This window comes from Papio anubis, chromosome 8, assembly GCF_008728515.1.
Source record: "Papio anubis isolate 15944 chromosome 8, Panubis1.0, whole genome shotgun sequence".
In the NCBI taxonomy this organism is placed as follows: Eukaryota; Metazoa; Chordata; class Mammalia; order Primates; family Cercopithecidae; genus Papio; species Papio anubis.
The window spans coordinates 20735067-20757787 of NC_044983.1; the positions used below are offsets into that span (position 1 = coordinate 20735067).

General features: G+C 55.8%; 1 protein-coding gene across 4 annotated transcripts in view; it reads right to left on the reverse strand.

Moving 5' to 3' along the window:
• Positions 1-139: 139 nt before the first annotated feature.
• Positions 140-22721, reverse strand: part of BIN3 (bridging integrator 3) — a 49307-nt gene continuing 26725 nt past the window's right edge. For 2 of the 4 annotated variants that reach the window (XM_003902525.4, XM_021942127.2), the window contains 7 exons: positions 16660-16700; positions 16245-16306; positions 10151-10287; positions 9686-9726; positions 3979-4120; positions 3663-3797; positions 140-1011 (listed from right to left, as the gene is read on the reverse strand). In XM_003902525.4, the coding sequence (XP_003902574.1) occupies positions 865-1011; positions 3663-3797; positions 3979-4120; positions 9686-9726; positions 10151-10287; positions 16245-16306; positions 16660-16700 (705 nt within the window). In that variant the 3' untranslated portion in view covers positions 140-864. Of the gene's footprint in view, positions 1012-3662; positions 3798-3978; positions 4121-9685; positions 9727-10150; positions 10288-10981; positions 12514-16244; positions 16307-16659; positions 16701-22721 lie in introns of those variants that run through there. The other 2 variants (XM_009212692.4, XM_009212691.4) reach the window with 2 other exon arrangements.

Here is a 22721-nt window from a genome sequence, read left to right on the forward strand (position 1 = left end):
GTGGGGCAGGGCCGGGGAGGCGCACACAGACCCCTGCGTGCTGGGCTGCCTGCTGGAGGGTGCTGCTGCTCAGCGGAGGGCAGCAGGCCCTGGAAGAGGAATTTCCCCTGCTCGCCCTAAGTTATAACAATACCATGTGGACATTTCATTGAAAACTTTACTTGAAAAAATAAAATTCCAAATACTCAGGTGAGACACAAACCCACTGTTTTTGCTTTGAGACATGCGAATTCTTGTGGGACATTCTGTGTGGTGGGACAGTTCCACTGACAGTTTGAGGTCCCGAGGTAACAGTTCTCAGTGACCTCGGGAACCCCAACGACTTGGGTCCCAAAGTCACGAGGGTAGCTTTTGTCTTGCTAGGAAGCTGGCTGAGGGCCTGCCAGGGTGGAGGAACAGCTCTCCTGGGCAGGGTTCAGGGCCTCTCCCAGAAAAAAGAGGCTTTTAAGTGAAAAGGCAACGAGGGGCCAGAGGGCTCCCCAGGATGGGTCTTTTGGAGGTAGATTTGATGCCCACAATGCATGCAGGGCTAAGACCCCCAACTGAGCCGACAAAGCCCACGGCTTCAGAAGGGCTGCAGCTTGCTCAGGCCATGGGCCAGGATGCATGCTGGACGGTTCTCCAAATAAAAAAGCCCCAAGGGTTTGTCTACACTGCTTACCTGCTGGGGCTGTGAGTGGGGAGACGGCGGCCTGTCTAGGGATCCTGGTGCCAGGCTCAGGAAGAGTCATTCATTGCAAAGGGCTGGCAAGTGAACCAGGGCCACCTCTGTCCCCAGCCTGTGAGAGGAGCAGTTAGCCCTGAGAAGGGCAAGGACGAGCGAGGCTGACCGTGTCACAGGCGTCGTCCAAGAGTGACGGGGATTCAGTCATCGGCCACAATGGAGAGGGCCCGGAGCTCACTGAGTTTGGCCTCGTTCTCCCGCTCCCGCTGCTCATCGGAGTGGCCTGGCTGGTCAAGCTGCTGGGTCAGGTCTCCAAAGATCTTGTGCATTTCCGAGTAGTACACAACCTGGGGGAGGCGGTGGGTTGGCACATGCTGGCTCCAGAAAACCATGTGCTTCAGAGGGCGAGAGGCTCATACTCCTCTGCTACCCCCTGCCCTCACCCCTCTGGAGCTGTGTAGCAGTGTGCCTTTGGGAATGTGCAGGGCATGGAAAGGCTCTAGCTAAGACTGAACCAAAACGAGCCGGGGAGCAACAGGGCCTCAGTGGCTGCAGGTGGAGGTGCCCCTGCTTTGGGCGCCTGGTTTCCCCAGCAGCAGGTGCAGGAAGGCATGGGCCTCCTAGGGCAACTGTGGGATGTTGGGCACCATGACGAGTTTTACTGCTTTTTGTAAGCTAGGGGAGAACCCACGGCTTTTGTCCATGGCAGAAAGAGGGTACGGGCCGGGCGCGGTGGCTCAAGCCTGTAATCCCAGCACTTTGGGAGGCCGAGATGGGCGGATCACGAGGTCAGGAGATCGAGACCATCCTGGCTGACACGGTGAAACCCCGTCTCTACTAAAAAATACAAAAAACTAGCCGGGCGAGGTGGCAGGCGCCTGTAGTCCCAGCTACTCGGGCGGCTGAGGCAGGAGAATGGCGTGAACTCGGGAGGTGGAGCTTGCAGTGAGCTGAGATCCGGCCACTGCACTCCAGCCTGGGCGGCAGAGCGAGACTCCGTCTCACAAAAAAAAAAAAAAAAAAAAGAGGGTACAGTAGACTGGTGGCTCCCAAAGCCCTAAGCCAGCTTTAGAAGCACAGGCGAGAAAGGGGATGCCCGTCTAGCCTTCCATTCCCTCCCAACTTGCATCCCACCCTTGCTCATGGCCTAAGCTGTGTGGCCAAGGGGACAGCTCAGAGGCCAGGTTCACTGCCAGGGTCCCTCTAGGGAGGCACCAGAACCGGGGTGGGAAGGGATACAGGGATGAGGGTGGGGCAGGTGGAGGAATGGGGAGGCCTGTCAGTTCTCACAGATGGCTGAGGACCAGGGGCTTTTCCACAGACAACAGGGGCCACTTCTGCCTCAGTTTCTATCTCACGACCCAGTGAACACATGCAGTTTCCTGAAAGCTTCCACGCTTTGCACTCTAGACACAAGGAGGAGCTCTAGACACTAAGGGGACCTTGTGGGAAATGCCAGGTGGGGCAGGGACCCACGGCTGACACTCCTGAGGCGAGATTTCTGCCGGCCGACGGGGAGCTAAAGTGAGCTGGTCTCAACACTGCTGTCACCTCTGGGCTGGGGGTGGGCTGCCCTACCCGCCCCTCCCTGCCTAAGCCACTGCGCACTGAGTCACCGGGGATGCTCACTTCTCCATGACTAATGGCAGCCGGGCGGGCGAGGAGGAGGCTGGGGCCCAGGAGGCAGTCAACAGCCCCCAGCAATGCTGCCTGGTTACAGGGCATCCCTGGCCTCCCATCTGCTCCAACCTGGGCATGCGAGAGCCTGGCACCCTGTGGCTTCCTCCTGTGAGCAACAGGAGGGAGGGTGTAGGGCAGCACCTAGGTGACAGTAAGGAAGGGGCAGGGCCAGGTCTCCCGTGAACCCAATGGGGCGGCTGAAGGGAGCCCTCGCTGCAGGAGCAAGTGTCGGGAGAAGTCCCCACCCCTCCTGCAGAAGGCTCTAGGTCTCATGCTGCCTACAGATGGCACAGGCCCAAGTACGTGAGTCACTGACAAGGCCCAGCCCTAGCATGAACCCTGCTCAGGCGTCCTGATTGGGGTGGGTGGCCACCCTGACTTTGGCCCAGCAGGGTGGGTGTGCGGGCCAGGGCTTCGTGGCTGTGACTGCGGGGCCGGTAGGGAACGGCCACTGGAGGGCGCCAAATGCCCACTCAGGTGGCGCAGTCTGCGGCTCAGGGACCTGGCGCAGATGGCTGCTAAGGGTGTTGGGGTACTGAGGCTGTCGCTGAGTACGAGCCATCAACAGGGTCCTGTGTGGAAGGGACCCGCTTCTGGCATGGGTGCCCACCCTTTTCTATTTTGCCAGTTGGGGGAACAATCCTTGCTAAAGGCTTGAAGATGGAGGAGGGTGAGGAGCGTGGGAGCCACAGGTGTTGCCACTCCGTGTCCTCCCATCCCCGAGTGGAAGGGGACACTGGGGCCTGGCCTGTGTCTGACCCCCCGTGGTGCCCCCATGCCTCCAGGCCTGCCTTTCCACCCCAGGGCCCTAGCAGCAGCCCTGAGTGTGGCTCTCCCCAGGGCTCTGGCACCCCTTCCCTAGTGGCTCCAAGGCAGGACTCCTGCCGTTTCCTGCTAAAAAGAAGACTGGCTCAGGGTGGGTAGGGGAGGGGAGCTGAGTCCTCAGAATAGGCCTCCACTCTCCAGATCCCTTTCTCCTCAGCACTACCCCAGGTCAAGAACCTGCACACCTGAGGGTGCGGGGCAGAGGGGCTACTTAGAGTGAAATGCAGAGAGATCCAGGGAGGAACTGCCGGACAAAAGGGAACTTCGGCCATGCCTGCTCTGGGATTCACCAGAGCAACGTGAGGACTCTAGCAGCAGACAGGGTTCCCAAGTCGCCGAGCCGGGGACTCTGGCACTGGAATGAATTCTTTTGGGGCCGTGCCTGGGGTGGGTGCCCTGTCTTTGTGGAGAATGGCTAAGCCACCCTTCCAGCGTGGGTAACAGGGAGTGGCATGAGCTATGTCCACCCAGAGGAAGAGCGCCTGGGCCTCACCTGTGCTCGGATGAGGGACTCAAAGCTGGGCTGGAAGTAGTCGAGGCGGCTGCCGTAGAAGCGCGGCATCTCCTCCAGCAGCTGCCTGTTCTTGGCCTCGAAGTCCTCCCGCACAGGCCGCAGCTCCTCTCGCGCCTAGGGAACAAGACCCTGGCTGTCAAAGCTCTGTCTCACTGCTGGGTGTGGGATATGGGATGGGTGGGGTGGGGACGGCTGGTGTCTTGGTCCTGGTGTCCCCAGGTGAAGGGAGGGACTTACCACAGGTGACCACAGTGGCCCATCTGTCCAGCCCCTGCCCGCCTGTCTCCCCTGGTACCTGGTGGAGCTTGGCCAGCACTGGCCCCGTCTTCTCCTTTTCCTCATACTTCTCCACCTTGGCCTGCAGCCTCCTGTAGTCCTGCAAGGCCTGTTCCCGCCGCTTCACCGCCATGTTGAGGCTCGGGAAGACGCTGCCGAACCTGTGGGACAAGCTGGCTGGAGATGGGCCCGCTCTTGGAGGGGCAGCCTGGTCAGCACTCACTTTTCCATAAATGTGCCCTGAGCACCTACTAAGTGCCAGACCCTGCTCTAGGTCTTGGGGAGTTCACCGTGAACAAGACAGATGAGGCCCTGTCCCCCGGAGCTTGTGCGAAAGCGGACAATGTCGTGGGGTGAGGGCAAATGAGAGGGGGCGGGGCTGTGGGCCAGGTCCCGGAAGTCCGGCAGCACAGGGTGGCCCAGGAATGAAAGGTGCCCTGACCCCCACCTCCTGTGAGCTTTAACACACAATGGACTAGAGGATTGTGGGGAAGGTGCCTTGAAGTCATCTGGCCAAGACCTCACTTTTAAAAAGGAGGGAAACTGAGGACAGAGAGACGACCTATGACTCATCCAAGGTCACCATTGGGCCGAAAAGGTCTAGAAGACAACACAGGTGTCCATGTTCTCTGTCTGGCACCCTTTCCAGCCCTCACAGTGCCACTGGCAGGTGGCAGAACTGAAATCTGAACTCCGTCCTGGCCCAGGGCATCTTCTCCTTCAAGGGCTCCTTGGCAACACGAAAGCAGCAGAAATCCTATGGTTCTGCCACTGGAACACCCAAAGTGCCAACCAGCTGCTTCAGGAAAATGGCCCGAGGACCTCCTACTACCCCACCGTGACTAGAAGGGACCGCATGGGAGACTCAGAAGAGGGGCCCCAGAGAGAGCAGCGGTGGATGTCGTGGTGCTGCAGGTCCACACGGGCCTCATCTTTGGGACCCACGTGGCCTCTAGTGACCAGAGCAGTGCTCTCCTAAGGCTCTCGCTGCTGCTGCTGCTAGAGGGCTGGCCCTCGGCACGATGGCAGGGGGCGTCTACCAGGCAAGCCAGAGACCCTGAGTGCCCGGGATCTGGCTGTGCAGCCCAGGGAGCTCGTGACTCTGTGGCCATTCGGAGGTGACCCAGGACCAGAAGAGCTGGTTCCTCCTGGAGGTTTTTATGGGAACCCACAGAGGAGGAAAGACGAGGGCAGGAGGCAGTCACTGAAGCTTGGGTCAGCCTCTCACAGGCGCTCAGAGACTCACTGTCAGGTTCCAGGAGCTCAGGCACCACACGGAGCAGGACTTCCCAGATCTGCCTCTCAAAGGGCATGACCAAGAATCTGGTTTAGAGACAGAGTCTTGCTCTCTCACCCAGGCTGGAGTGCAGTGGTGTGATCTCTGCTCACTGCAGCCTCTGCCTCCCGGATTCCAGTGATTCTCATGCCTCAGCCTCCCAAGGAGCTGGGATTACAGGCGTGCGCCACTATGCCCAGCTAATTTTTGTATTTTTAGGAGAGACGGGGTTTCACCATGTTGGCCAGGCTGGTCTTCAACTCCTGACCTTGAGTGATCCACCCACCTCGGCCTCCCAAAGTGCTGGGATTACAGGCATAAGCCATCGCGGCCGGCCTGGTTTTAAAAAGCCTCACAAATCAGGTGTCCATTTGAGGTAACAGTTTTGCCAGAGAATAAGTGGATATAAACTTTACCAAAGCATTAAATGCCCCAAACTAAGTCACAGACCCAGGGGCAGATTTTGATGAAACAAAGGGCTTATCCCCAAGACAGGCTACTAACGTGAATCCTCTACCTCAACAGTGTCCGTAACTAACTCCCTGTATAACAAGGTGCTAAGTGGGTGAAGCCACCAAAGCACCCTGAATCCTCACCCGTGCCCTTAGACAGTAATCAAACCAGCATCTGACCAACTTGCTGGGCAGAAGCCATGGGCCTCCCAGCACTGTGCAGAGAACGCAGGCCCCTCAGCACTACGGAACTGAGGGTGGGAAGCAGACACCACCAGGACGCATGGTCACCCATGGCGTGGGCTGGAGTGAGACCGCTGGGAGGAGCTAGGCTTGATGCTTTTGCCCAGGGCAGCTGCGTGGTGGAGCTGCAGCTGCTGGGGAGCCCCGCCCCCTTCCTGGGCAGCTGAGAGGCACGTGCTCTGGCAGCAGGTGCAGCTGGGCCTGAGAGGATACCAGGCCGCCTTTCCCACCACCCCAAATGGCCAAGGGACCACCGACAGCCACCCCGGTCCTCGCCCTATCCTTGTGTTAGAAGCCACCTGCTGCTTGGATGGTCCCAGTGCCTGGGCCTTGTGGGTGCCTGGGAGCTGACGGGTGGGTGCAGGCACTGGGACAGGGCATGGATGAGAGGCAGGCAGGAGGCAGCAGGTGGAGAGCTCTCTGGCCCTGGCCTCGATCCCATCATCCTGAGCTCACATCCTCAGGAAGGAGGGCATCACAGTGTCAAGCCATGTGTGCGCAAGGCGCCTTCCACAGCGCGGGATGGGAGGAGCCGCATGCTCGTTGCTCCAGCAGCCTGACCCCCCACATCTCCTGCGGCACTCTCATAGCCTCCTTCCCACAGCTGTCGGCTGGGGCTTATTATTTCCTGGGCCAGAGTCAGAGCCACCAGGAGCACTGACTACAGGGGAGTGCCGAGCAGGGGTGAGGGAGGCTGGGTTACAGAGCTCCTCGGGGGATGGGGTGGTGGTATCTCCAGGTAGCCACCTGGCTGCATGGGCTCCTGCCAGCCCCCTGGAACCAAGACCACCTGCCTCTGCAGGAGACGTGGCTGCAGGCCACCTGCATTGTCCGCTTTCGCACAAGCTCCAGGGGACAGGGCCTCATCTGTCTTGTTCCTACCCCTGTGGGAAGAGCACGTCTTCACCATGAAAACCTGTTTCCCATGACAGCACCCCTCAGTCACCAAGAGGCTCTGCCTGCTCAGGCCACTGGAGGTGACTGCTGATAAATTACCACTGCGGTGGGGGTGAGGTTGGGTCCTGGGATTGGGATTCCTTAGGGGTAGGGACAAATGTCACACCCTTCTACATTCAGGGGGACTCATCAGTCAGGGCGGGGCGCAGCTTGTGCCGAGGTGGCTGAAGAGTGGGGGGACCAGGACTCTGTCACATCTGCCCTGGTCACTGACCCATTGAGGCCCCATCTCCCTGTTTTCTACTTCTTAGCAACAGAACAGACTTTGCCAAAGCCTCGGGGTGGACAGTGGACGTGCGATGGTGCTGTGTGGGATCTCAGGTCAGGGCTCAGGGTGCTGGCAGGGGAAGTGGAGACATGCACAGGCTGGGCCCCTGTGGCAGCCCCTCCCAGATATGCCCCTGGGACCCCACAGAGGCCCTGCTGACTCTACCCAACCACATTGGGGGCGGGGGGGCCTCTCCCCAGGCGTGAAGCCAGGACCCAGGCTCCACTCTGCTGTCCCAGCGCACTTCACCCCTCCTCTCTCCCTGCCCACCTCAGCCCACCAAAACCTCTCCCGCTCCTAGGCGCTGACTGTCCCATTCTGAGAAGTCAGTTTGGCTCTCTCCTTCCACTGGGAGGAAACAGCCTCTGAGGCCTGCTGGGGGCAGGTGCGACAGCCCACTCAGCACGCCCCGCTCCATGGTCCTGCGCCACGCCTGGCCGCTGACCCAACACACCGTGGCTTTCCACTAGACTGTAAGCCACTGAAGTCTGTTTTACATTTATCCTTAAGGAAGGGGGCCAGGCTAGGCCCAGGCCAGTGATCAAAGAATTACCCATGATCACTGCCCAGTTCTTGTCTGTCCTAAGGCTCAATATCAAACTCACTCCCCTGGGGATGGGAGGGGCGAAGAGGAGCAGGAGAGGGAAAGGGAGCGAGGCCGGCTGGGAGGTGGGCTGGGCGCAGCCAGCACTGGTGGGGAATGCCTGCCATGCCTTGGTCTGTGCCCACGCAGCCGGGAGCTTCCACCCACCAGGAAAGGGAAATTGAAAGCATCCCCATCCGACATGTGAATGCGGCCCAGAGACTGGGGATTAGAGGCCGAGCCCCTGCAGGGAGGCCGGGGGCGGTGGGGTGGCCATGTGGCCATGATCTTCATCAGAGGACAGGAAAGCTGGAGTTTCCTGTTTCCGGTGCTGGGGTCCCCGGGAACTTCTCTTCTGGCAAGAGGAAGCCAATGGGAGGAGGCTGTAGGCTGCGCAGTTTTATGTGGTTGGGGGAGATCATATGTCAGCTGTGGGGACGCAGGGAGAAGCCAGCCAGGCAGGCCTGAGGGCTCATGCAGAGGTCAGCGGATCTGCTGCGGAGATGTGCGCCCCCTCTGCCACGCCCCCACCTTCCTGGCAGGTGGTGGGCCACCAGGGTGGTGGGAAGTGGCCCGGGTTTCTCTCCATTTGGGCTTCAGAAGCCAGGAATCAGATTTCAAGGGCGCCTTGTTGATACTGAAATTGAAGTGGGAGTCAGTTCCCCAGTTCTCTGAGTCCCTGCTTCACTCTGCCAGCCATGGGTGCCTGTAGCAGCCTCTGTGTCCGTCTCTGGGACCCGTGTGGCCCTGGCACAGAAGAGCCCTCTGTGGGCAGGGTCTGCTCAGCCTGCGTCCTTCCCAACCAGCCCTGAACAGTCTATCCTGAAGCCCAGGACCAAAATCCATAGCCACGGAGCTCTCTCTGCACCCCAGCTCCCTATGCAACCCTGTGGCTTGGGGCTGCACCGTTACCAGTAGGCAGGGGGTGGTGGATGCCCACTCTGGGGAGGCTGGGGGGCCAGGGCCGGAGTGGGAGGCACAGTCCCTTCCCTCCCTGCCTTCTCTGAGCCTCCATGGTCCTGGCGTAGAAACGAGCTTGCTAGGGTCTGGGGGCCTTTTCTTAACCCCAAACTTCAGGTCTGCACAGTCAACGAACAGCTCAGCAATCCCAACCAGGGGCTGCAGGATCAAAAACTGCTCCCCTCATTGCCCTCTGGGCCCTGGGCCAGGCCAGTGATAATTAGGCAGAGCCTCATTACCCGGCCCTGGCAAGTCACTGCCCGGGACCACCGCAGAAGAGGCAACAAAGCGCAGCTGGGCGAGCACGAGCTTTCTAGGTCACAGCCTGCTCGTGAGAGGCCAGGGAAGATGAAGTGATTCCGGGCTTCAAGGCACGGCTCTGCCTGTTCCCCGCCCTGGGGACCGAGGGAATAGGCCTGTCTGATCGCTGACCAGGGCCTGCCCAACAGAAGATGAGTCTCACAGAAGCATTCCTGACCCCAACAGGTCACAAGCTAGGGGACCTTCCCAGGCCAGACCCCGCTGCTGCGCCCCTCCCCGTGTGCGGCCACCCCCACATTTCCAAAGCTGAGTGCTGCAGGCAGCTGCTCTCCCAATCCAGCGGGGCAAGATGAAAGGCCTTGCTCATGTCCACTGAGGGCTGGCCAAGATCTCTGCTAGCTCCATTCAGCAAGCCCCGGCCCAGTGGCTCTCAATCAGGAGGAAGCGGTCAAATGACCACCAGAGCAGCGGCGGTTGCTGGGTGGGGTGGCGGGGGGGCGGTGGCAGGGGTCCCCTGAGCTCACCTGGGCCATGCGGGTGCTCTGGAGCCCCCAGGAGCATGGATGCTTAGGCCACAGGTCACAGAGCTGACGTCCCCACTCAGTTTCCCGTCAGGCCCCATGGGAATCTGGGGACAGGCAGCTAGAAAGCCTGTTCAGTTCCCAAGTGGTTGTTGACCTGCCTCTCCCATAAGTGCCCCGAGGCTCCCAGGTGACATTTACTCACTTTTTTAAGGGCTCGATCACAGTCTTCTGGATCTGGTTCACCTGTCAAAGAAAAACCCAAAGACATTAAAACTGGTAGGGAGGGGAGGACGACAGGCAAGGCAGGGCCCCTAACTACCGCTGGGCTAGGAAGTCTGAAGGGCCACAGGGTGCTGTCCTTGTCCTGGGCCTGGCCTTGCTCAGGGTGGATGGCCGGGTGGGTGGCCACAGAAGGCTCAGGGGCTGGGGCAAACAGGACTGCTGTCGGTGACCCGAGCTTGTGGAGCCTCAGGAATCAGGTAGAGCCGAGGCAGAACAGTCTGGAAAGAACCCTGTGGGCTTGCAGCACATTGCAGCACACGAGGCCAGAGGGCTTAGAACCCCGAGGGCAGACGGAACGCACTCGGGCCTCCCCGCACAGTCCACCCAGAGGCCCACACCAGGGGTGGAAGTCATGTTTGCCCACACCAGACCAAGACCTAGTCACCTTTTCCTGGTTGAAGGCGTCCATCCGCTTCATGGCCGTGTCCAGGGCCGTCACCATGCTCAGAAGGTCCTGGTCTTGCTCGCAGAGGGGGTTGGAGAGTAAGTCCAAGGATATCTTCACGGCAGATTTTGACATGGCTGTGAGAAGCCAAAGCTCAGTGAGCCTTCTATGAAGGGGCAGGTTTCACGGCCTTCTCTCCAGGACCCCGTCCGTCCTCCTATGCCAGGGGCCTGCACCCTGAAGACCTCGTCCCACAGCCACGGCCGTCAGAATGGCGAAGTGCCACACAGCCACAAGCTGCTGATCCCCATGCTTTAATGCTCATTCCCGACCCTAACACTGCTCTGGACAATTCTTTTGAGCAGCTTTACCTGTTCTCCAAACCCTGGGTTAGAAAAGGACCATCTGGGTGGGAGGCTATAAAATATGTTTCTGGGTCCAAAGATTCTAATTCAGTAAACCTGATACCCAAGAATATGCATTTAAAACCACCTCTCCAGGTGGTTTGGATGTGACACTTGGTTTGGGACTCCCAGAGGGACAAGAATAACAGTATTCCAGTTTACACATGCTTTTACTACAAAGGGCCCAACAGTAAATATTTCAGGCTTTGAGGGCCGCACGATTTCTGTTGCAACTTCTCAACTCTGCCGTGTGCTGTGAAAACTGCCAGCGACGGCACATGAAAAATGGATGTGGCTGTTTCAATAAAACTTTATTGACAAAACTGGGTCAGATTAGGCCAGCAGCTGTAGCTTGTCAACCCCTGGTTTCCTCGACATCCAGTAGGAAGAGATACACTGGAAACTGTGTTTTCCCCCCGAGACTCACCCAGACACACTCTGCAGCTGGTACAGGCGGCACTGGGACAGCAGGGCCCTCCTTCAGGGTCTCTTCCTGCTCCTCCAGAATTTTGTTTGTAAATAATGGAAACCTGGGAACTTGTACGGGACAAAGAGCTCCAAAGCTGCCAGCAGGTCCCCATCTTGGAGTTCTACCACTACTAAATAAGAGTCCCAAGCACTCTCATTTAGGGCTCAAACAACCCAGGGGATGTCTAGCGGAAATGTATTTTGGTTCCATTTTAGAGAGGAGGCAGATCAGGCGCAAAAGGGTTTGTAATGCCTCCAAGGTCAAATGGCTGAACATGCCAGCTGGGCCCTGACCCTTGACCCTGGGCAGCTGCTTCCCTGTTCACTGCTCTCCTCATGGTGATCTGGCCTGGAGGAAGCCAGTGGACAGGTCCATCAAGCTCTGTCCATCAGGCGTCCACTGACGTTTTTCAAGGCACCCTGGTACCCGATCCCTACGAATGTGCCACTCACCCCTCTGTGCTCCTCCCTCCTCTGTTGACATTCCCTGCTGGGCAGATGGGAAGCCTGGGAGTCACAGGCGGCTCAGAGGCGGGCTGGAGACCTGCTGGCAGCTTTGGAGCTCCTGGTCCTGAACATGTTTTCAGGCCTCCATTATTTCTAGATTCTAGAAACAAAATTCTAGAGGGGCAGGAGGCGGGCCTGGAGAAGGGCCATGCTGGCCTGATGCTGACTGTACCAGTGTCAGCGTGCGTCTGGGGCAGGTCTCAGGGGAGAAGACACATTGCAAATGCATTTCTTACCATATGCATGTTACTGAATTTAAGATGCTCTTCATCGTAAGTCATTTATTGTATAAACTACTAAGAGAGAAAAAACTGTTGTCAATCAAACCAGGCTACACTTTCAGTCCTTTCATTTCAGAGACGTTAACTGTGGAAAAAGTGTCTTAGGACCCATGACATAAGGTCCGCCTCCCAGTTAATTACAGATGTGGCCTCGCCTAGCACTCCATGGTATGAATCCGACCCCTGACCTTGCGCTCCCCAGGCAAGGGTCTGCCTCCTCCAGGCCCCTTCACCAGCCAGCAAAGCAGTGCTGAGCGGACTAGCCGGCCAGGAGCATCCTCCTGGGGGTTTTCTGGAATCTGGGAGAGTGCTACAGTCACCCAGCAAAAGGGCAAACTGTGGGAGAAGGCTGGAAATGTAAACCTTCCAGAAATGTTGAAGCAACGGAGGGAAAAACACCTCTGAAATTCTGTGGAGTGACCCTGTAGGTTTAGGAACAAACATTATGTGTAATTTGATTTGATTATGAAATGATCACATACAGCATAATAAAAAGATAATAAAATTCTGGATAAAGCTGGAAATGTTTCCAAAAAATATCTTCTGCTATTTCTTAAAAAAAAATATGAGGAAAACAACCCAAAAAGCCAGAGGAGCAAAGAGACGTTCTTCCCACTTTCCCTTTTTTTTTGAGACGGAGTTTCGCTCTTGTGGCCCAGGCTGGAGCGCAATGGCATGATCTCGGCTCACTGCATCCTCCACCTCCTGGCTTCAAGTGATTCTCCTGCCTCAGCCTCCCAAGTAGCTGGGATTACAGGTGCCTGCCACTACGCCCACCTAATTTTTATATTTTTAGTAGAGACGGGGTTTCACCATGTTGGCCAGGTTGGTCTCAAACTCCCGACCTCAGGTGATCTACCTGCCTTGGCCTCCCAAAGTGCTGGGATTACAGGCGTGAGCCACTGCGCCCAGCCCAGCCCCATTTTCTCCTTTCTTTCCTAAAGCTCTTGCATTGTCAGGAAGTCAAGGAACTGAGTGGGCTCAGTGGCCAGCCCTGGGCAGAACTGGGTCTGGAATCTCCACCCAGTGATGCCCCTGCTTCATGTGTGCAGAGCAGAGCTGGGGTAGATGACACTAAGAACACCATGACCTTGGCTGGGCGTGGCGGCTCATGCCTGTAATCCCTGTGCTTTGGGAAGCTGAAGCAGGAGGATCCCTTGAGCCCAGGAGTTCGAGACCAGCCTGGATGACATAGCAAGACTCCGTTCCCCCTCAACAAAAATAAAGAACAGCAGGTCTCCATGCCCCTCTGGACCTGTGGTCCCTGCTCCAGCCCATACCTCTCATTGTTTCCTATAGGGTCTGGGAGAGGGGCACAGTCAGCTTGGCCCACACCAGGAGGCTGGTGGTCTTTGAACCTTAGAGAAAGTGAGGGTCTTGGACCTCACCTGGGTCTCTAGAGTCCTGATGCAGCCTCTGGAATGTAAGAGTCAAAGGTTCACCAGAGCACTCTGAAAGTAATATGAGTTTCTGAAAGAAAGGTCATCTTTTTTAGAATAACTCGGGATTTTCCACCTTGCTGGGGAGCTTAGGAAATTCCACGCTCAGGAAAGGCATCCTTCCATTCCCCTCAACTGTTCAGATCAGTGGTGCTCAGTGTGGGCCTCAGCGTCACCTGGGAACTCCAGGGACACACATCTTCAGGTCTCGCCCAGCCCATGAGTTAGTTGGAGGCTGGAGGTGGGGCCCGGCGGCCTGCAGCACAGCAAGCCCGCCCACAACGCTGATGCCCCGTATGTGAGACTGACGTGGCCGTCAGGCTCGCCTCAGCCCCATGACCAGCACCGTGGCTCTTCAGAGGCACTGTCTCTGCCCACATCCATTCCTGAGGATAGCAATGCTAGGCTTCTGCAGTCACCCATCAAACTCTGGTTTCTCTGCTGGAAAACTAAGCTTTCCACAGCCACAGACAGTGTGTCACAGACCCCTGATGCCCTCCTTGGTTCCGGAGCAAGCCACTGTGAACACAGCACACCCTGGCTTCATTTATGCTCTGACAGTGCAGCTGTCTGCAGAAGCAGGAAGGAGAGGAAGCAATGGGTCACAGCAGCTCCTGAACTGGAAAGGCAGTGGGGACCGATCAAGAAAAATGTGACCCAAGTAACTCAGACCTGAAATAACTACAAAACAAACAACTGCAGACAAACTTCCAAATCCGGTCCTTGGCTTGTGACACACATAGTTTGGCAATGCTAGAGGCCAGGAGCAAGGTGCATGTTCAGACCAGCCCACGGCCCAGGAATTAGCACTGGCATGAGAATTCACGGCACAGACCAAGACGGCCCCAGTCCCTGCACCGGTAGTCAGGGCTCACCAGGGCATGGTGGTGGTGGCGGCGGTGGTGACGGCGGCTGCCAGGGAAGGAATGTTTTCCTTTTGTGACAGTGCTTTGTAGGAAAGGTGTGTTTACACATCAGTAACTGGCTGAGGCTCAGGAGCTGGCATAAAATGGGAACAAATTCAAATCACTGCCTCTATTAGGGACATTTCAAGCGTTTTCCTCGTAACTGCCGTACCAAGTAGGAGCAGGCTGGTCCTCAAATCCCACCCTTAGGTGCCCACTGCCCTGTGGCCCTTTGAATGGTGTCAGGAGACAGTGATGCTGCCATTTGCACTAGGCTCACAGACAGCCAAGCCAAGAGTGGATGGGCCAGGGTTCCGGAGCAGGGGCTATTTCAGTCGCCTTCTAGTTTGGCGGTGGGGGTGGGCAAAGGAAAGAGTGGGACATTGGCAGCCTTCGCTGGGGAGACAGGGCCCTGGACTTGGAGAAGAGGAGCTGCACTCTTCCTCCTTTATCAAATGGACATGCCCGTTTATAAAATGGGTGTGTCATGTGCCCCGCCAATCTCAAGGTCAGAAGAGCTCAGGTAGGTGAAATTTCTTCACAGCCGTAACAGGGCATTATTCAGCAGCTGGAGTGGCCGAGGGGACTGAAGATGGCTTCTCCACTCTCCTGCTGCCTCTCCTGCACCTCTGGTCAGTGTGCACGGCCTTTGGGCCTCTGCGCTTGCTGTCTGTGTTTCAGGCCCTCTTCCCTTGGCTCTACTTGTGTGGGTTACTCGTTCCTTCAGGACTCTGCCCAGAGAACACTTCCCCAGGAAGGCCTCCCTTGACCCTGTCACTCTTTACCTCCTTATTTTTCTTGACCCAACACGCCATGACATGTCATTATAATACCGGTCCGCTTGTGGACCTCTTGCAGGGCTTCCTCCTAGAACATAAGCGCCCAACTTGTCTTGCTGTTGAGTCTCTAGTGCTGAGAGTGCCTGGTACATGTGGGTTCTCAGTCAGTATCTGCTGAGTGAGAGGAAGTGGGCAGTCCTGGCCATACCCAAGTCTCTTTCAGGTCCCCGTCCCAGTGTGGTGTATGGACACAGCCCTCCCAACGGACCCAGGGAAGGAGCTGCAGAGGTCCACCCAGTCAGGGAGCCTTGCTGCCCACAACGATGACAGTGATGACAGTGATGACAGGAGCGGACGCCCCAAGAGCTGACCCTCGCCAGGCTCTGTTCTCAGCGCTTTACGTTGCTCATCCGACTTTATCTTCAACATGAACCTATGCCACTCGGACTGGCACTACCTGTGCTTCTCAGGTGAGGGAATTGAGGTAGAGCTAAGTCGGCTGTCCAGAGTTGTGCAGGGAGTGCTGAAGCTATTGATCAACCTTTGGTCAAGTGCTTGCTGCTCTGGGGTGGGAAAGTCAAGGCCTTGGAGAAAGAACCTCAAGGAATGGTCTCCATCTCTCCCGGTTGCTCGTCGCCTCCTTCCTGGGACATGGCCTGTGGCAGGGGCTCTGGACACTCCTTTATTCCAGACCTGCCTGTGTCTCTAGGCTCCTGGGCCTAGTTCCTCCTTATTTCAAACAAGAACTCCCCAGCCAAGAAAGCTCCCCAAGGGCCCTGGCTGTTTCCCAGCACCTGCTGGCCCCCACTTCCCACGGGCCTCCCAGTGCCCTTTGTCATGACAGAATTATCTGGGGTATTTTTGGCCTTACACTTTAACCCAAGCTGTTTAAACACACAACAGCTTCCATTCTTGTTGCCACTGGAGCGCCCGTCCCAGCAGGACAGGGAGTTTTGTTTCTGCAGGAGGGAACGTGCTTCCCTTTCCCTCTGGACAGCCTGAGCCGGCGGCCAGGATTATGAAGCAGTGGAGGCATCTGATGGCAGAAGCTTCCACCAGCTGCAGTACTGCCCTGACTGGAGTCCCAGGAGAGTCTTGCCCCAACACCCACATCCACAGTGGGGCAGTGTGAGCTCTGTGCGAAGTGGGATCTGACTGGTGAGGGGTGACTGCCCTCAGGCTGCTTCTCAGGACACTGGGCACATGTCCTCTGAGTGCAGTGACATCAGAGCCCTTGGAGGCCTGAGGGAGGAGGGTGCCCACCTCTGCCCCACCTTACCAAGCCAGTGGTGCGGGTGGAAAGTCACCTACCCAGGTCAGCGTCGGTGCTCTTCTTCATGTCTTTCTGCAGCTTCCGGGTCTGCTCTTCCAGCCTACAAGGCAGGGGACAGGCTGCTTGGGGTCTCCTTCCTTCCCCCTACCTGAGCAAAGTCCAGGTGCTCTGGAGGGCCTGCCATGGAGGAGGAGAAGGGGATCTTCTCCTTGGGGACTTTTCCCACTGACAGAAGTGCCACCACACCCAAAAGCTACGAGTGAACGACTCTTGCGTGGCCATTGCTGGGGAACAGTTCTGGTAGCCTGGTGACCCGAATTGCCCTCAGCTTCCAGGGTACTCACGGGGCAGAGGGGCAGCCCAGGGAAGGGCACTGGGCAGACAAGTGAGACCTGGCAGGGGGCCCTTGTCCCTCCCTACCTCCCACCTCATCTTTCTGGGGTTGACACTCACTGCTGAAGTTTTCCATACTCCCTTTCAAAGTCTCTCTCCACCTGCAACGAGAGAGATAACTCAATTATTGGAGAAATGACAACACGGTGGAAAAAACCTTCCAGCCTCCTGAAACTCTCTCCACACCCAGCCCCAGTCCGCAGAAAACAACACGGTCCGGTTCACACAAGCACTGACAGATCGCTCCTGACACGATATTCCTGTGTTCCCAAGTTAATTAAGTGTTTGATTTACGGAGGAAGGCTCCCCTCCCAGAGGGGCCAGCCAGGCAGGTGCCAGCGGACCGTGGATCTGCTCTTCCCAGCCTGGAGCAAGGCACTCGCTGCGTGCCCTCCTCACCCCAGGCTGGAGGTGGTCACGGTGCTCAGAACATGACTTGACTCCACTCAGGGAGGCAGCAGGGTGCAGAGGATTGGGTGGGTCTGGAGTTGGGGGCTGTCTCTGCCTTTTCCTAGTTTCCAGGTCCATGCAGGGCACCTCCCCTCCTACCCTGCCCTCCACTCAGGACCCCCTGCCCCTGCTGGGCTCAGGGTGGGTCAGGAACAATCATGCACTTGTGCTTTGTGATTGGGATGCATCAAACACAGACACTATGACTACTGACTCAGGCCAGGCTCTCTCCACTCCTGACTGGATATCAACTCTCTCGAGAGCCAGCAACACTGAAACCAAATGGGTGAGTTCTGAACCCGGGGTTGCACTTGTTGCGGAAGATAAAGTCTAGTACTTTCTTCTGGTGCCTAGACTTCACTATTTGTAAAACGGAGCCTCATGATGGGTCTCTTATGGGCGTAGAATGGGAAGTAAACGACATCGAGAGGCAAAGGAGACTAAGCTAGAGGCCAGTCCTTCCTGCTCTCCCTGGCCAGAGCTGCAGCTGTCAGGGGCCAGCTTCAGGCTTCGTGCTCTGAGAAGTCAAAACCGCTAACTCACTTTCATAGAGCCCTCACTGTGTGCTTTACAAGAATGGAGTTCTCTGAACTCATGTCCAAGGCAGGTGTGACTATCAGACGATAGTACTGAGGAGGTCACTGGGAACCAGGTTATGTACCCTGGCCAAGGTCACCCCATTGATGAGGGGTAGGGTTGAGCACAGTGGGAATGGAACCCAGGCAGCCTGGCTCCACAGCCTGTGTTCGTAACCATCATTCTCCTGGAAGGCATTTGCTGATAAATGAAAGCCTGACCTAAGAAAGAAGTCTTCCTGGCTGCTCCCCGGGAATCCTGTCCCCAGGAGCCCTTGAGGGTCAGGGAGTACATATCTGAGAAACTGCCAAAGCCACGCTATTCCCACCACTGCCTTCCAGCAACGCTGACCTGATGAGAGTATTCTAAGCCCATCAACCTTAGCATTCCACGTTTGGATTTAGATTAATTCAACATAGCCCTGGAATGACAAACAGCATTCACGTTACAAATGAGGAGCCCGAAGCCCAGAGGCAGGAGTAACTTCCCTAAGGACGCAGGACATTCCGGTGGCAATGCAAGGCTAGAATCCAGAGTCCTGGTTCAGGTCTTTTTGTTTCAAATTTCAACAACATTCATTCCTACGGACATGTATTGAGCACCTATTAAGTGCGATGCATTCTGCCCAGGTTCTGGGGATACCCTGGTGATTCAAACAGACATGGGCTCTGGTGGTGGAGATAAACAACAGCCAGATACAAATCTACGTGCTGACTATGATGGGCCTTTTGGACAGCAGGGATGAGGCCAGAGAGAGTTAGAGAGTCTGCTTAGCTCTGGCTCTCCAGGCACGAAAACAGACTCCTTGCATAGAGATAGCTTACCTTCCTCATTTCAACTGTAAAATCCAGAAGCAGGAAAAAATGCTCTTTTCCTTACTTTATGATCCTAGCATCTAGAATCTTCCACAAAACTGTGATGTAAAATCCACCATTGGTGCCCCCGCCTCCCATCCTACAATCTTTCTTCCTCTTTTCAACAGACTCTTTCTCCATCCAGGAACCCAGTATTTTTATCATTACTTTCCTTAGGATCTAGCAAAAGCTACTCATGAGAAAAAAACTCAAAATTCACTCCCACTAGTGCACAAATGCTTGATGAGCGTTTAAAGTGCTGCCTGTCCCAGGGGATTTGCAAGTTTGCAGGAACCAAAGTCTTAGTTAGCTAAAGGAACGGAAAGGCTCATGGTGTGACTGCAGGTGGGAAATTTGCTTTGGTGTGAAGGAGCCTTGCCGGGGCCCTTGAAAGTCTGTACTCTGGTGTCAGCCTAGTTTTCTGGAGCAGGGCTAGAAGAATGCAGTTTAGAGGCATGAGCAGAGACAGGTAAGATATGAACTCTGATACTAGCTGTGGAGCCTTGACAGTACTGAGCAATTTTTTTTTTTTTTTTTTTTGAGACAGAGTTTTGCTCTGTTGCCCAGGCTGGAATGCAGTGGTGGCATCATGGCTCACTGTAGCCTTGACCTTCTAGGCTCAAGCAGTACTCCTGTCTCAGCCTCCTGCATAGCTGGGACTATAGGCATATGCCATTATGCCTGGCTAATTTTTTAAAAATTTTTGTGGAGACGGGATTTTGCTATGTTGCCTAGGCTGGTCTTGAACTTCTGGCCTCAAGTGATTCTCTTGCATTGGCCTCCCAAAGTGCTGGGATTACAGGTGTAAGCCACCTCACCCAGCCAACTTTAGGTGGCTTACAAGGAAATAGCTGAAAATAATATCTACCTTAGTGGTTCCTTTTGAGGATTAAGAGGCAGCGCGTGCAGAACAGACTGCAAGGCGCCTGGCCCACGGCAGTGCTCACTAAATGTTAGTTTCTGTGTTTTTCTCCTGCTCACTGGGGTGTTGGGAAGACCAGAGCAATCTGGGGCTGAAGGCTGGGCTATAAACCTGTTCGCAGAGAGAAGCTGCTCCAAGTACACAGGAAACCGGCAGCCAGGGAAACTCTGATGTTGGCTAAGGGTGGAGCCCCATGCTTGGATGCTGTGACAGTGCCCTGGTTCCCTTTACTAGACACACTTTTTTTTATTTTTTTGAGACGGAGTTCCGCTCTTGTCACCCAGGTTGGAGTGCAATAGTGCGATCTCAGCTCACCGCAACCTCTGCCGCCCGGGTTCAAGCGATTCTCCTGCCTCAGCCTCCCAAGTAGCTGGGATTACAGGCATGCACCACCATGCCCGGCTAATCTTTGTGTTTTTAGTAGAGACGGGGTTTCACCATGTTGGTCAGGCTGGCCTCGAACTCCTGACTTCAGGTGATCATCCCCCGTGCCTCAGTGTCTCAAAGTGCTGGGATTACAGGTGTGAGCCACTGTGCCCAGCCTGCTAGACACATCTTTTTTTTTTTTTTTTTTTGAGACAGAGTCTCACTCTGTCATTCAGACTGGAGTATGGTGACACAACCTCTGCTCACTGCAACCTCTGCCTCCCAGGCCCAAGCAATTCTCATGCCTCAGCCTCCTGAGTAGCTGGGACTATAGGAGTGAGCCACCACACCCGGCTAATTTTTGAATTTTTTTTTTTTTGGTAGAGATGGGGTCACCATGTTACCTGGGCTGGTCTTGAACTCCTGGCCTCAAGTGATCTGCCTGCCTTGGCCTCCCAAAGTGCTGGGATTACAGGCATGAGCCACCGCACCTGGCCCACATCTTTCTTCTAACTTTGCAGGATATGATAGCTGAGCAGCATCTTTACTTACTAAAAGTATTCATTTCCAGAAAGATAAAATTAAAACTAAGCACTACTTGGCCCAAACCAAACTCTTCTAGAGATCCAGAACACAGAGGGGGTGCTCTTTGGGAGGGGTGCTGAGTGTCAGCTGTACCCTGGGGCCCCAGCCTTTGGCTCCCTTCCTCTCTTTTGCAATCCCCCAAGTGTGCCGATGTGTGTGGGATGTCAGAGAACACCTGGTCTCCCTGGCTGGGGACTGTCTGGACTTGTATCGGGAGGGACTTCAGGTTTTCAGCTAGGTTGGATCATTCTGGAAGCTGAGGAACTCGAGGTCTCACAATGAAGCCGAGGAGCAGGTTGGGGGCGGGAGTGCGTTTTCTACTTGGTGCCGCTCAAGGCCATCTGACAGCCTGAGAGGAGTTCGGACACATTTCACCTCCCTGCTTCCAGCGGCCGGGGTGGGTTGCTTCTCTACCTCACTGGTCCGAGAGCTCTCTCCTTCACTGGGGAAAGATGCACGGGGACACTGCCAGAATTCTAGCCTCTCAGATAATGGCTAAGGGACCAAAGGGACACACTGGAGCCTCATTCTGAGGAAAAGAGCCAGACAGAAAAGATCTGAACATCTTTGAATGCTTGATGCCTTTGCCAAAAAGGCAATTGGACCCCAGTCAACAATGCAAGTATAAACACATGTGCATGGACCGTCAGGGGATCAGGGCAAGCTGGGCCAGGCTGGCGAGGTTAGTGCAGGGAGAACCAAGCCCCAGACACTACCTTTGGCCACTCCCTGCATTCATTCTCCAAGGCCCACGGTGGGAGGAAGGGGTTTTGCTGTTCCCTGCTCTATTGGCAGTGCACAGGTCATGCCCTGGCACAGAGTGGGAACTCAGTATGAACAGGCCGAGTTCCCACCCAAACTTATGCTCATGGTGAAGTGAAAAAGGAAACTGGCAGGCAGGACTGGGGCTCTGATCCCAGGGCTGAGGTGCATCTGATCGGAGTCTGAGAAGCCCAGAATCCTCAGCACTCTGGGAAGCCCCCTCCTTCAAGGGATGCTCTGGGTGGAAAGTGGGCTCCCTGTAGGTATGTTCTAGCAGGATTAATGAGGCTAAGGGCCCTGTCGCCTGGCAGGTGAAAATCCTTCTCCAGTGGCGAGGCTACATGTGGCCAGACTCTCTTCGCCCTAACTTTGCGGAGCACCCACCTGGCTAGGAACCTTGGAGTGCATGTTCCCTGTGTGCAAGACTCACAGTAACCCTTGTTTCAGGGGGACATGAAGAGCAAAGCTTTGAAGAGCTCTTCCATCTTCCCAGGTTATGCAGGAAGGTGCGGCGGCTTCTTTCTATGCTAAGATGCTCCAGTCACTTTATGGGACCTGGGGAGCGGGAGGGGACTGGGTGGAAGGTGAGGATCGGGACTGGGGGAGCTTTCGTTCCTCCATCTCAGTTCTAATGGTCAGCCCCAGCAGCAACAAGTCATTCTAGCCAAAGCCTTGACAATAATGGAATTTGTGTTAATAACCTGGGCACAGGAGAACAGTGAGGGTAGGGACACAATGCTGTCTTTGTGCCTGACAGTTGGGTGCCCTGAGCCAAAAACCTCCTGAAACTCCCTGAAGATAACATGAGCATTTCTTCCCATGACAGGGGCTCCATGACTTCCAATAACCCAGGCAGCCACAGCTGCTCCCCTCCCTGAAAGTGCCTGGGCAAGAACAACAGAGTGCGTCACTGCTGTCCGAGGGCAGCTGCCAGAGATGCTGAGACAGCCACACAGCCCAGGCCTGTTTCGGGGGCCGGGAGGGGGTGGTGGGTGGGGAACGAGACTGAAGAGGCAGGGTCTTGCTACTTCTACTTTAGTGCCTCTGGGGAGTGGAGGGGTATAGGCCAGGGAAGCAAATAACTACTCCAAGTTGTAGCTCAGCTGTGATTCCTTGTGAGAGATCAAAGGCCTAGCCGACTTTGTTGCATTGGGAAATCTAGCTGCCTGGGACAGGCTGAGTCCCTGATGGTTCATAAAGAGGATCAAATCAACCAGCTTCCTGTGATGTAGTTAATATTAACTGGGGACTTATTTTGTGCCAGACACTGTGTTAGGTGCCTTCAATGCATTACCTTGTGTGAGCCTCAAAGTAACATCCGTGACACAGGTACTGTCATCATCCTCATTTTACAAATGAGAAAACAAAGGCTCCAGAGGTTAAGGAACTTGCCCAAGGTCACAGACAGCATGTGGCAGAGCCAGGATGTGGACCCAGGGCGCCAGCCTCCCAAACCTGGCTTCTTTAACCCCTACCTGACCCCCAGTCTATCAGAGAGCAGGTGCCATAATCAGAGACCACAATTCCATCTCCAGCAAGACAGATGTGAGAAAGGGAAGAGGGACGCCCTGTGTGCATCTGCCCTCACTGCGACTCCTTGCCACTCC